Below are 14,971 nucleotides of genomic sequence, written 5' to 3'. Positions count from 1 at the left end.
TTTTGGTTACAATTCTAATAAACAGTATATAACGGGATTTTCAACGGAATGCACACAGCAAGAAAGTGCTAACGGATGTGGCCAAGTAGGTTATGTTTTGGAGCAAAAAGAAAAACCTTAAAAAGTAGCAAAATCATTTGATTTTTTTTTTTTTTTTTTGAGATATGACTATAAAAATCCAAAAGAAAGTGAAAATCAATTTTAAACATATAATTTAAAGAAAAGTGTTACAACTTTATAACTTAAAAATGTATTTTGTTAATTAAACTTAAGAAAATGTAGCTTTTGTTTAAGTGACCTGGTTAAAGTTTCTGTTGTATTTTATTGGAATTTTTTCATTAAGTTATCAAAAAAAGTCATGTTTAAAAGAAACCCAAGTGATTTCTTGTATAATATTCCTATACGACAATGCAAGTGGTAGAAAAAATATAAAATAAAAATTTTGAGATGATGATGTGAATTACAAACAGTGCATTAAAAAAACTACATATTCAATAGTTTAACAAGAGAAAAATAATAAAAAAATGTGGGGGCTTTTTTAAATGTTTGCACTATATGGCAAAATTGCAATGGGTATGAGTTTTAACCCCCCAAAGTGTGTCAAAGTTCTAATAACAGTCAATGCTCTACTTAGTGTTTGTGTGCAAAACTAAAATAATATTTTTCGTTTTTTTTTTTTGTATACCCTACAACAGTAGTAGACCTGTCTATAGTTTAGACTATAGGCCAGTCAATAATATTGATTCATAACAGTCTATATTCCTAAATGTAGCCCAGTCTTTTCTCCTCACATTAGACTAGTCAAAAGTTTTAACCACAAAACACACTAGATTATTAACTAGTAAACAGTCTAGATTATATATTATATAGTCTTGAATGCAGATGGTCTTGCTTATAAATCATTATATAGCCCTGAATGTAAACAAATCTATAGTTCTGATTTTAGATCAGTCTATTGCTTTGACTATAGTCAACACTATATATTAGCCTATTGTCATGACTTTAGACCAGTCTATAGCTGTGAGTATGGTCTATCGACCAGCCTAAAATGTGGACTATAAATCAATCTATATTCTTGATTATAAGCCAGCTTACAGTCTTGTCTATAGGCCAATCTGTCTAAAGACTATATAATTGTTTTAAGTCTTGACTATATATCAGTCTAAATAGACCAGTTATATTACGGTCTATGGTCTTGACTATAGACTTAGAATTCCAACTGGACTCACTGTTTTTACATATAGAAAAAATCTAAAGGTCCGACTTTAGACCAATAGTTTGTATTATAAAACTCGTCGTGACTAAAAAACAGTCAATAGTCTTGACTATAAAACGGTCTATAGCCTTGAATATAGACCTAAAATTTCAACTGGACCCGTTTTTATATATAGAAAAATCTATACGTCCGACTTTAGGCTAATCTATAGTCTTGTCTATAATTTGCATTATAGAACAGTCTAAAGACTTGACTAAAGATCCGTCTATGGTTTTTAATCTTGACTATTGTCCTAAAATTGTTATTGGAACCTGTGTTTTAGCATATACTAATGTCGGTCATGCTCTAAGTATATATATTTTTTACTATTTAAAATACAACTTTCACATTCACATAGAACCAGCGTCTGTGTATAGTGTCCGACCAAGCATACACTTATTTAAATGTTAGATACCATGTACTCCATAGGACACTGACACACTATTGTAGGTACATACCCACAAACATACAAGTGTATATGATTGTACATTGTTCATAACTACTCGAGAGATGTTCATGTCCCCATAATTAACTATAATGTACACTGTTTCCTTGAATACAAAAAAAGAAATGATAAATTGAATTGACTGACTCCATGTTAGTATGACCCAGTTGGGGTTTACCATAAATTTGGCTAATTTGTTAGTTGGTAAATAGGGTTAAAAGTGAAGTTTTCCTTCTTTACAAATTTGTTATTGTCAATGCTTTTGTGTGTGTGTTTTTTTCATAAAGTTTCAAAAAAGTTTAGTTTTTCGAACTTGTGGTTTTTGTACATTATGAAGAAGTTCTTTCAGAGCGGGTTTCTTACTACTCAGTTAAACTAGGCTTAACTTGCTGTTAGATTAAACTCGGAACAAATTTAGGTGGACTTTAACCGATGATTGTGTTTTCAGTTATGGATTCAGTTCAGTTAACTTAATTCAGTTAAACTAAGATAAAAAGTAACGTTACTGTTTACTGAAAAACACAAAACATGTATTAAACTAGGTTTAAACAAAGAATGTAGATTATCTTTATCTGAAAAAACCCGCCCTCAGTATTATTTATTTGTTTGTATGTCTTTGAATGTTTTAGGGCCAATTTTTAGGTAAAGAATCATGGATTGAATTTAAATTAATCCTCTAAAATTGTTTATGAGTAGACAATTAGTTAAATTTGTTTGCTAGTTTAAGCGCCTAATAAAGGTGGTTTAAACTTGAGCAAGAAATGCTAAAGTGTAAACAGCTGATGCAAAAAATTAATACAATTTTAATAGGGACTTCACAATATGTATTTTTTTTAAAATTTAAGTTTTCATTAATTTTTTTTTGTTAAGTTTGAGATTACTCCGTGCCCCCTTAAAAAATCAAGGGATGGGAGATTTACTTGGCTGGCCCAAAAGGATAAAGCGCCATCAACAATTTCAATAATTTTAATATAAAGTTTCAAATATTCTATTAATCTGTGGTCTAAGCCAATTAAACAAAACCTCACTTGAGGTAAAACGAAAGCACGAGGCTAATGTAGACAACACATAACTTTGAACAGTTATGTGAAGTAATACACTACACCAGTGCGAGCGAGACGTAAAACTGTCGAAAGTCAGGCAACAAACACAAGCCTGAACGCGTTTAAGAAATAACCGCGAAGACGCGAGAGTTGTTCCCCAACTCAGACTTGAATTACGACTGTGTTTCATTAATTTTCATATTATATTTACAATTGTCTTCTTTTTTATAAAACAGGCATTGTTTTGATAACAAAGAGTGAAGTTTTCTGTTGTTTTGTATGGCAACACTGCGATGTTTAATCTTGTACTTAGAAACATCAAAGGGGTTTAATATCAGAATCAATTTATTTTTAGATTAACTAATCTGATTATTAATTGGCATTTGATTTCTAACTCAAAAAACCCGTTCTTCGACGTGTTTACAAAGGAGTTGGTGTGGGCAAATGCATTTTTTTAAAATATTTAGTGTAACGTACGTAAAAACGATGTTCAACATCAAAAATATCAGATAATGTTTTCACTTGATCAATACTCTCTCTTTGGGTTATATATAAATATATTTACATGCATGTAAGGTAACTGGTCTCGTTGTTCTGTATGAATTAATTTTCAGATAATAACTTCATGTATTCTGTCATTTCAGAATGAGACCTAACCACACATTCTGTTTTGACTATATGTTGTTGCTGTAGCAGCTATACATGTAAAGTTAGTGTGGTTGGGTTGACAATCCTCGATCGTTGTTCGTTGAACTCCGAGTCGTTCCGGGGCGAAGAACCGATTGCCGTGAGAACGCAATCGTATATAAACTATAGATATTTCTATTGGTTTCTGATCTGCTTTGTCATCCTAAACATAAGATTCTGATAAAGGATTGACATTCTCTATATATTCGAATAATACGGATAAAATTATTAAGAATACTACAAAAATTGTTGCTATAAGCTGGAATATTTCAAAATTTCTGACAGATATCCAGATCAAGATCGCGTAAAAGACATATATTGGAAATCGTGTACCTGTACTCAACAGATGGTAATTGCAAAGTATTAAATTTTTTGTTTGCCAATGATTAAGTACCACCCTTTTTCAACTATATTTATTATACTTAATAATTATAAGTTTCTTTTTTTTCGTTTGTGCACATAATAAATTGGAAACAAAAATACATGATTTTTTTTATTATTTGTAAAAGAAGACCCAATCAACAATTTTCAAAAGCCCACACTTATATATACATACATACTTGCAAACAATTTATATTATTTACATCATCCACATGGATGATGTGCTCAAGAACAAAAGTGTGTTCACAGACACACGCAATTGAATCTTATAGATACAATTTTGTTTCCAATATGCACATAAATCCTATAAAACCAAAAACAAAAAAAAAAAAAAAAAGAAATAAGTTTCAAGTATAGAAATGGTTGGGATCACATTTCAGATACAATTGGAATCTGTCAAACTGATCCATACAGCAACAGCTACATATACATACTTACTATATATACATACATAACATTTTGTTTATACCATATGTCCAACCAAATGCTAAAGATTTTTTTAATATTTATTTTCATTTCCACTTGAAATTGGATACAACATAAAAGCAACATTGGTTGAGAAAAAAATCTGAACAAATAGATACAATTTACCTATAATAACAATGCAATGTATGTATGTTGGTGTGTTTTAATATCCAAGAGATACATTTGTATCTAAAAGTGTGATAATTTAATTTATAATTAAGAAAAAACTTTTTTTATAGGATTTTATGGGTCAAATACTTTTACAACTGATTATTTCAATACATTGTTATTTACATATTTAGTTTAAGGGGACGCGTTTGAAATCTTTGTAATATTAATTAAAATATTGATTGCAAAATGAAATTAATTACACTGTGTGACAGCAAATAGCAAGTGCAGTAAAAGTTCTAGTTGAGTACCGATTTTTTTACCATCGGGAGTTCTACCTAAAAAAAATTGATTTTCTATCTGAAATTATTTAAAGTAGAATTAATTTTATTTTACTTTTTTAGAAAAGCATGATAGACATGATTTTCATGATCTTACACTGGAAGTACATTAAAAATGGACGAATCACCCATAACACTGACCAGCATTATATTGATAGCAGTTTTTCTTATAATACTTGGCATGATATTGTATCGTTATTTTGGAAATCGAGAAACATTTTGGTCACGTTCTTATAAAGAGGAAAAAATCGGACTATCTGCTCATAAACTTTTCAAGCCTAATGGTTATATGGTGAGTATTTCAATACTATAACATTAAGTTCATAACTTTGAACGAAACTATTCTAAAACTGATCATGTCGTATGATTTAACATATCTTGGCCAATAAGCTAAAGGCATACATATCTGCCGTTACAGTCCAAATATGCGGCCAAGTTATTGAGAATTACGTTTTGCGAATAGATAGTTGTGTAGGGTTTATATGAATGAAGTCCATGCACAAATATTTTGATCGAACTTCAGGCCAATAGTATTATTTTTGAGATATGCACCTCAAAATTATTCGAGTCCCATTTAAAAACTAAATTGTAAAGTTTTTAATTGTAAACTCTTTCAATTCCCAAATAATACTTGAAAATTAATCTATTCTTTACCTTTTTACAGATTCATTCTGGTTCCGAACTATTACTTAGTTCCAGTGGTAGCTTTAAACGTTTCGATACGGTAGATAAAGAAAGTTGTAAAAATAGTCAAAACTCTCCCAAACACGCAACAACGCCATTGTGGAATTTATCACAAAACGAAAGTGAAATACCTCCACAACCCTTAAGGCCAGCACCAGCTCCCTGCTCATCACAAACGGCTGGCAGTGTGGGACATACTAAAATTGTTACATTTTCGGTGAATCTCGAAAACGAAAGCCCTTTCGTTAGTCAACATAATAGCAGGGAAAACGGCGATATGTTTAGATCTGGAATATTACAATCAAATTTAAAACGACCGGTTGATATACCAGTCCTAGAAGCACCGCCTCAAACAAAACTAACAAATAATATAGTGGCCTCACAAACGGCCACCGCAATACCACGTCCTGTGGTTAAGAAATCACCTCAACAAAATGGCTTTTATAAGGAAGACAATCCCCAGCAGCTGTTGTCGGGTTCCAGCGACAGTGACCCAGATCAGTTGCAACGTGCAAATAACACAAATCCTTTTCTAGAAAATTTACCTAAAACACAACCTAACAGCACTGCCTTAAAATCAAACAACCAAACAACGACCAATGAGCCTGCAATAACCATTGCAAATCCTTTTGTGGAAACCCATAATATAAACGATGTTACTTCGTCGAATATCGAAGATCATTTTTCGGAGAAGGGCTTGGGTTTGCCTAGAACTTTTAGAAATCGTTCATTTTCCGAAACTGTAGCTGACGATAAAGAGGAATCGGCTACAATTTCTTTGCGTAATCTCACAAATGCTTTTCACACCAGCCCCAATACTACACCCAATCCGGGTAATCCTTTTTCTCATGTGGCTCGCAAAATCAAGGGACCTCACATGCTGCAGAAAACCATTTCAGAAGATTTTCTATTTCGCAAAATAGGCTCCGCACAAAATGCCAATGGTGTTATTAATGGCAACAATGGCACTAATACTTGGAGTTTTGGTCGTCTTCTAATGCAAGAGGATGCTTCGTTTAATCTGTGGCGTCGTAATAGTTCACAAACTTCTTTGGATTCGGGCAGCATGGCTTCGTTGGATGGTGTTAATTTGGAGCGTGCAATATCCTGTGATTCAGTTGATTCGGATTTATCGACTACGGGTTTTACTAGTGATTTTGATCAGTCTACTTATACACAAATAACGGGGTATTTGTGTGTGGGTTTGCATTATGATAAGTAAGTTTGAGTGCAAATTATTGCAAAAGTTAATAAAAATTGATGGTGATTTTGTTTTAGGAATTCCATAACCGAAGAAGGCATGGATTTACAAGTGAGTGTTTTGGAAGCTAAAGGTTTGGTTTTACCTTTTAAAGTTGATTCGCTAGATACTTTTGTTCGCATCTATTTAGTACCAGATCAAGCGGGCGCCTTGCAAACTAAGGTTAGTATATTTGTGTTTATCTTGTTAAGTGGACTTGATTTTGAATGTATTCTTTATTAGAACGATCTAATAACCAATTACTTATTTTTTTCCTTTTTCAAGATTGTTAAAGATTCTCCAACACCCACTTACAATGAAACTCTCAACTTCTGGTTGACACGACAACAAACACGTCATTCGTTATGGTTTCATTTGTATCACAATGGATCAGCTCACACATTAATCGGTAAACTAAAAATGTAAAACCCAAAAATTAAAAACAAATTTAACGCTTATTTCCTTTAACAATCTTAAGGTGAAGCCGAAATGGAAATTGGGGAAATGCCCAAACCGATTACCACATGGATACCCCTAACTGATTCGCGTAAATGCAATGCCAAATGGGGCGAATTAATGTTTTCTCTTAGTTATTTGCCGACGGCCGAACGTCTAACGATAGTTGTGGTCAAAGCGCGTAATATACAACTACAAGTGCCAAGCAAGGGAGATCCCAATAAATTACAGGATATACAAAATGTATTTGTTAAGGTAAGTATCGCTACCACCTCCTACTGCTTAACTAATCACATTAGTCATATTCATCTTATCACTTGTCATAACTTAAACAACCATTCATTCATTCTCATATCATTTGTATCTTATTGTAGGTCTATTTAATGAATAATGAAAAGAAAGTTCTCAAGAAACGTACTTCATTGAAACGCAAAGATCGTTGTCCGGTCTTCAATGAATCCGTTATATTTAGTTTACCGCCACAAAGTCTAACAACGACACAATTACGCCTTACGGTATTTGGTGTAATTGATGAGACTACGGTTACGCCACTTGGTCATGTTGTAGCAGGTAGTTGTGCTACCGGCAAGGGTTTACGTCATTGGCATCAAATGCTTTCATCTTTACGCAAACCGGTTGCAATGTGGCATGTTTTGAGGCGTGTCACAAATCAACCGGTATTTACTGGCGGTGCAGATGCAGTTGTAGCCGCTATGCAAACTACAGCTCAACGTGCCAAGCGGAATAGTGTATTCTAAGAAGGACAAATAAAAACAAACAACCATATAGCATGAGCAACATCATCATTATCCTCATATCCGCTGATATGGTTACATACACACATATATTCGAAATGAATGTAATACATCATAATTCCTACATAACAATCCTAAGTAAAATATTTGAAATAAGAATTCGGTATTTAGTCTGAATTTTTTGTATACTTATCAGTGGTTATTGTATGATTTTTTTTAAGGGGTAGGGATAATAAGGAATTGAGATGTTGTTGTATAAGTACAGTTTGTTTAGTAATTTGTTTTTGTGGATTTTTTGATTTATTTCTATAAAGACTTTTCAACCTAAGACGAAAAATACATAAACATTTCAAGTTTAGATGTAAAATATCTAAAATTTCTCAAAGTTTTGAAATAAATTTTGTAATTGATTTGAATAAGAACATTACCTCTCGTATAGACGAAAGTTTATTATACATATATGGAACCTTATAGCTTTGGTTTTATTAGGGCTATAAATGGAAATAGTGGTCCTAATACCGGGAGTATGATCACAATAATTCTTTAACAAAGGCTGCATTACTTAGGCCCAATCTTTAGGTAAAGGATTTGGGATTAATTTAAAATTAATCCTTTAAAAGTTGTTTTTGTGTACTCAATTAGTTAATTTTCTTTGCTAGTTTAAGCGCCCAATAGAGGTGGTTTAAACTTGAGCAAGAAATGCTGAAGTGCAAACAGCTGATGCAAACAAAAAATAATAAAATTTTTACTAAAATAAACATTAAAATTATCGATTTATCGATTAGTATAAATTATAGGGACTTCATCAGTTTTTATTAATTTTCATATTATATTTACAATTGTCTCCTCTAAAATTGCTTACATTTAAACAACTTCAAAGATAACTTCAAGAACACTTTCCATAAGAAGGTCTTCACAAAGAATTATTGAAGGACAGAACATCTCTCTGAAAATCTTAAAAATGCCATTGTATCCGCAAAAAAAGGAACACAATTTCTTTCGTCAGCTTTAGTGCAATCTTTCGAGTCTCTTTTTCAGCCATTTATTTTTACTAAATTTCTCTTGACCTAGGATATTGAAATCAGGAATCTATTAGGTTCCTATGGCTTTCTGTTTTTGTTCAAATAAGTTTTCCTTGGAAGATACAAGTTTGAATTTTAAAACTGAAAAAACATTGAAAGCATAAGTTTCATTAAGTAGATGTGACCCTTCTCAAAAAATTTAGACATTTTGACCTTTGAAGTCCGTTAAAGTTCTTTAATGGAAACGGGAATATATGAACATATTTTTCTTCAAACATTTTTATTGACCTGCAGAAGTTCCAGCAAGTTTCTGTGTCCATTATATCAGTTTTTATACCCTACACCACTTTAGTGGGGAGGGTATATTGGGTTTGTGCTGATGTTTGTAACATACAAAAATATTCGTCCTATACCCACCTTAAAGTCTAAAAAATCGGCTTAGAATAATTTTCTGAGTCGATTAAGCTATGTCCGTCCGTCCGTCTGGCTGGCTGTCCATGTAAACCTTGTGCGCAAGGTACAGGCCGCAATTTTTAAGAAAATTGAATGAAATTTGGCACACACGCTTCATTTGGCCCAAGGACGAAGCCTATTGAAAATGGTTAAAATCGGTCCATTATTTCGACTAGCCCCCATACAACAAAATATTAACTTAACTTAACTCCCCCTACCAACATTTTTAAGGATAGGGCCATATTTTGCCCTACTCCACTTTAGGCCCTCTTAAAAAAATCTCTTTTTTTGCCAAAAAACAAGTAAAAATATTCCGAAATAAAGTTAAAAAAACAAACCAAATGCTTTTTTTTAAATAATCCAAATTTTTAACATACATACTGACTACGTCCGACTATACATTCATACTTGTTTTAGTTATGTAATTGATTTCGATCGAAAAAGTTTCTATAAAATAATAAAATTTTAGATTTCCCACTAAGAGTGACATTTGGCATGACCTCATGAAGTTAGGTTACAATTAGATTTTCAGATTCGAAGAAATACTTGTTGGCCACAATCTGGCCTGTAGAGCGTTCCTTTAGATGAAAAATGTTGCTCAAACCTCGTGTGTTCAAAAATTTGGTTTACTAAATGTGAAGTTCCTAAAAGTTTTCTAAACAGTGTTACGCAGGGATGTCATATATATTAAAAACTTGCTGCTAATATAGCTTAATTTTATTTCAATGAAAGTCTGGAATTACATTTCAGAGTTATCAGCGACCTTTAAAACAGTTCTATGTATGTTTGTCGTTTGTTCGACAATGTTTCTTATTTGAAAAACAGATTAATAAATTAATATTAAATATATGTATATAAATAGATGTGCTAATTATTATACCAAAACTGTAGATAAAACAATCAGTATTAAATAAATATTTAGCATAAATATTGTCACCATTATCATTGATAAGTATGCAAAATAATGACAACGAGTTCCCATTTGAAAGTAATTATAATTAAAATGATCCAAGTACAATTTTTGAATCCTTAAACGATTTCACCTTAAACCTATTATAATAAAAAAACTTATTAAGCAAATTTCCTGTACATACACCTAATTAATATATAAAATCACCTTCATATTTAAAAAAAAATCAAATCAATAATATTTACAAATTTTATACTTTTTATTGAAAAGAATATAATTATAATAAAAAATAAAAGAAAACAAAATCAACAAATTAAATCGAAACTTTGTATTTAGCTTAATCGTCCCTCTTAGTTATAAACTATAAACTCAAATGTTGGTTTGTTTTTTTATATTTATAAATAAATAATAGTAATTAAAAAAATTAATTTTCATATACAATTTGTAGCAAAATTTTTGACCAAAAAAAAAAAAAAAAATAATAATAAAACAAAAGTTTAACCTAAAAATACCTAAAATAATATTTTATACCAATTAAAAGTATAAAGAAATTTAAACTAAATTAACTAAATGTTGTTGAGAGTATTTAATACATGTTGATATATTTAAAGAAAAATATAACTAATTAAAAACTGAAATAAATAAATATTTATAGATATTTAAACATAATTAAAAATTATAAAACAAAACAACCAATGATATACAAAACATACATACATACTTACAAAATATTATATCTCTATATCTACTACTTATATATAATCTAAAAACAAATTACCAACTGTGAAGAAAATTAAAAAAAATACTAAGGATAACAACTAAATTACAATCTAAATATTTATAAAAAAAATTAATTTGTTAAAAATTTTAAAAATAAGGAATTTGTTAAAACAGTGCATAGTGATTCTAGTAGTTGTTAAGATAACTTCATTACAGATTTTCGAACTTATTTAAAATTATTTAAAAAGTACCAGTTGAAAAAAATAAAATCACTTCTATAGATTTTTATTTCATCAGGATCCTATATGTCTGATTATATGATTCTAAGTTCAATATTGCAGAGAATTCAAAGAGTACCATCTGATGAACGAAAAATTATCAAAAATCCTTTCTTACAAAATTTCCTACACTTAGGACTGATTGTTTTATTTTTCCAAAAAGTTCCAAATTGTTTCTTTTATATGTTCTCATTTAATCCCAGCTGTTCTGGCTTAATTTTATGTTTTAGGTTCGTTATTATAAAAAAAACTCAATACGTGCCAATTAAAGAATAAAAAAGTACCAAAAAAATAGTCCTTGGTACCAGATTTACCCAATTTACCTATTTAATTTTTCAAGTTTTTGAATAATTTTTAAATTTTTTTGATTTTTTCTTACCTCTGCTTAATTTTCCATACACACTTTTCCATCTCTGATATTGACAATAATAAAACAGTTTCATACGTACTGTGTTGTTTTTGCTCTATTTTGTTAAAAAATGAAAACTAATTAGACCTGGTTCACACTGGGAAACTTTTATTGAGAAAATTTTAATTTTCTGTGTAAGAGAAAGAGATAGTTGATATATCTTTCCATCACACGCAAAAATCAAAAGTTTCCTATAAAATGTTTCCTAGTGTGAACCAGGTCCTACAAGAATAACATTTAAATATGAAACTTTCCTAGGGAAAAACTTTCGGCTGGGTTGACAATCTTTAGCCGAGTATGACTCGGGTCGTTCCGAAAAGATCCAATTGTCGTGGGAAGGTATGAAACTGTAGGTTCTTGTTGTTTATTCTTTTTGTCAAATCCTGCACAAAAATGTCAGTTATTAATGAATTTTTCAAATTTTGTCTCGGACTTTTGTTCATATCTTCATTATTTCTGGAGCGATAGAATTATTAAAGATTTGGATCACGAAGATATCTATGGTGTTCAGAAAGTTGATTTCAACAAACAATAATGGAGGCGGAAAATTATTGTAGATGTTACAAATGGAATGATATGTATAGAATCAATGATATATTTTTCATTGCATTTACATAAAAACAGTTTCATTGGGATTACGAAGAGTTTTTCTTTCAGTATGGAGCTGGATAAATATGTACCGGTCCACACTAGGAAACTTTTTTGAGAAACTTTTGAAACTTTTTTTGCGTGAGAGAGAAAGAGAAGGAAAATCATTCATCTCATTCGCGGTAGGGAATGACCTGGTCAACGCTAGGAAACTTTTGTTGAGAAACTTTTTCTTAATTCTCTTTTGAAATTTTATTTATGTCCACACATAGAAACTTTTGTTTCAGAAACTATGAAACAGAATATGAAGAATAACAAAACAAAATTTCCGACTACGAGAAACTCCGCACCGCGAGAGAGATGTATCTCTCTCAGGCAAATTCAAAAGTTTCCCAAAATAGCTTCCTAGTGTGAACCGACACAAATCAATGCAATAAATACGTAGTTTCTGAAACAAAAGTTTCTATGTGTAGACATTAAGTGCCGATCCACATTAAGAAACTTTTCTTGGGAACTTTTAATTTTGAGTGAGAGAGAAAGAATATCATTTATCTCTGTCGCGGTGCGGAGATTCCCGTATTTGCAAACTTGTTTTGTTCTGTTATTCTTCTCATTCGTATAACAAAAAATTTAATGCAATTTATTCGTAGTTTCTGAAACAAAACTTTAAAAGAGAAAAATAAAGTTTCCTAATGTGGATCAGGTCTATGTATGTACATAAATAATGAAACAAGAGGTTACATTTCTAATTTAAGGAAATCGAATGTTATCTAATATTCTCAAATTTTTTGTTTATCGATAGTCCTGCTAAAACTTTTTCACATTATCTGCTTTTCTAAAAGTTTTCAAAGAAATCATTTTATTGCTAATATTTCAAAAAAACCCATATTTATTTACAATTGAAAACTACACTGCCCCTGATTTTTATACAAAAAAGTTAAATAAAAAATTTCAAAATACATATTTGAAATTTATAATAAATGCATTTAAATTCGAAACAATTTACGCTCCATTTTGTATTTTACAGCAAAAGTTATTCGAAAATAATCAAATTTAAGAAGTTATGTTCTATTTACTTTGAAAACGACACTGCCTTTTATATTTTAATTACATCCTCATTAAGATTTGATGGAAAACGAAATTTCATTTCAAAATTAGTTTCCATATGGCCAAATTTTTAATAAAGATTTTCTATGGTTCTATTGGTTTGTAGCAAAACATTCGCATATTAGTAAATTTTGTTAGACCTAACATTTTATTTAGGTAATTTTACCAACAGATAATCAGAGTCCGAAATTATGGACTTTAAACCGAGAAAATATGAAAAAAGAAATTTATATAAAATGGATACGATTAATATGTTTCAAAAGATCTTATGATATAAGTTTAGAATCGAAATTTTGTATAATTAGATAAATATTGGATTTGATTTAGCTAAAATATATTCTATAATGAATCTGTATACTTTGTATAAGTTGACAATATGTTAAGAATTTTGAATAACTAAAGGGTTAGCTTTAATGAAACTTATTACTACTGGAATCGCTTAATAATTTAGGGATAGAGAAAAAAATATGTTTAGCACAATGGAAGTGTGGATTTGAATTAAAAACTTTAAAATGTTTTAAATATTTTTTTTTTTTAAACTTGGAACGTGGAATTCATGGTTTGAAATCTGTATTTAAATTCTATTGAAATTTTTGTAAATTTTGAGTCATAACGTTATGAATTATCTTTAAGATTATCCATTTAATAGTATGAAGATTACTTAATGATCTACTTTACTGACTAGTATGTGGTTGGGTTTATGGACTAGTATGTGGATTATGCTATGTATACACGGTTGTAAGATCTGACAACGTTGGCAGTAAAATGAGTAGAAAATGTCTAATGACAGTGTCAACTTACAAATTTTATCTTGCAGTAATGCTTTTTCTGACAACGTTGCAAAAGAAAAATTTTAAGTTCAGACGATTGTTAGATATTTTCTGAACATTTTACTGACAATGTTGTAAGATCTACTATTGTTAAGTCTATTAACTGACTCATCGTTTAACTATTAGAGAGTACATCGACTGGTCTATAGTATATTTTACCTTATAGTCTGTTGATTTTTCTATGATCTATCTATCGACGAAAGCAAAAGTTTGTAACTTAAGAGTACATTTAATATGTAAAAAAGTACAATAGCATTGTATTTCCCAACTCTGTTACTAACATCAGATTTTAAATCTTATTATTGAAATTAAATAAATAATTTAATTTAGAAATCCTAAGGCAAAAAGTTTCAGAATAATATTTATCTGATAAATCAGTAGTTTTCTTGTTCTGTTCTGTTTTTTTTTTCAAATATTCTGTCTATTGTGCTAAAAATATAATTTTTTTTCTCAAATCAACCAAATAATTATAAAAAAATATTTAAAATAAGAAAATATATGGAAAAAAACATTATATTAAACATTTTGTTTGTCAATCTACAAAATAAACATTTACATAAAACATTAATTATTTAATTATACAAGAAAAAAATTAAACTTTAAAATACAAAAATTATATTGTTAATTCACTTTTAAACAAACAACAAACAAAAACCAATATTATTGTTGATACCTAATCCATTATTATAATTTAAATATTTATGAAAACAATTAACTAATAATAAAAATTCGAAAAAAATAAAACAGAAACAAAATCTATTCAAAACCACAATAAAAGTATTTTATTTAAAAAA

The 14,971-nt window shown here is 29.8% G+C and overlaps 1 protein-coding gene across 2 annotated transcripts; it reads left to right on the top strand.

Moving 5' to 3' along the window:
- LOC111675335 lies at window positions 1-8,580 on the top strand. Of its 2 annotated transcripts, none has more exons than XM_046946932.1 (7): window positions 1-85; window positions 4,789-5,017; window positions 5,390-6,627; window positions 6,688-6,832; window positions 6,935-7,058; window positions 7,128-7,360; window positions 7,480-8,580. In XM_046946932.1, exons 2-7 carry the CDS (start codon window positions 4,841-4,843, stop codon window positions 7,861-7,863), a joined length of 2,301 nt encoding a protein of 766 aa, XP_046802888.1. In that variant the 5' UTR covers window positions 1-85; window positions 4,789-4,840; the 3' UTR covers window positions 7,864-8,580. The 2 variants fall into 2 exon arrangements, with proteins under 2 accessions (XP_046802888.1, XP_046802887.1); XM_046946931.1 differs by lacking the exon at window positions 1-85 and adding an exon at window positions 3,439-3,779.
- The last annotated feature ends 6,391 nt before the right edge of the window (window positions 8,581-14,971 follow it).

Source organism: Lucilia cuprina, chromosome 3 (assembly GCF_022045245.1).
Source record: "Lucilia cuprina isolate Lc7/37 chromosome 3, ASM2204524v1, whole genome shotgun sequence".
Lineage (NCBI taxonomy): Eukaryota > Metazoa > Arthropoda > Insecta > Diptera > Calliphoridae > Lucilia > Lucilia cuprina.
The sequence above is the reverse complement of the archived record's forward strand: the minus strand, read 5'-3'. Positions and strand labels throughout refer to the sequence as shown.

Excerpts from the sequence above, each read along its gene's own strand:
- LOC111675335 (XM_046946932.1), top strand. The coding sequence starts at position 4,841 with ATGGACGAATCACCCATAACACTGACCAGCATTATATTGATAGCAGTT. Across the intron at positions 6,628-6,687 it reads GTGGGTTTGCATTATGATAA|GAATTCCATAACCGAAGAAG; the intron begins GTAAGTTTGAGT and ends ATTTTGTTTTAG. Across the intron at positions 7,059-7,127 it reads ATCAGCTCACACATTAATCG|GTGAAGCCGAAATGGAAATT; the intron begins GTAAACTAAAAA and ends AACAATCTTAAG.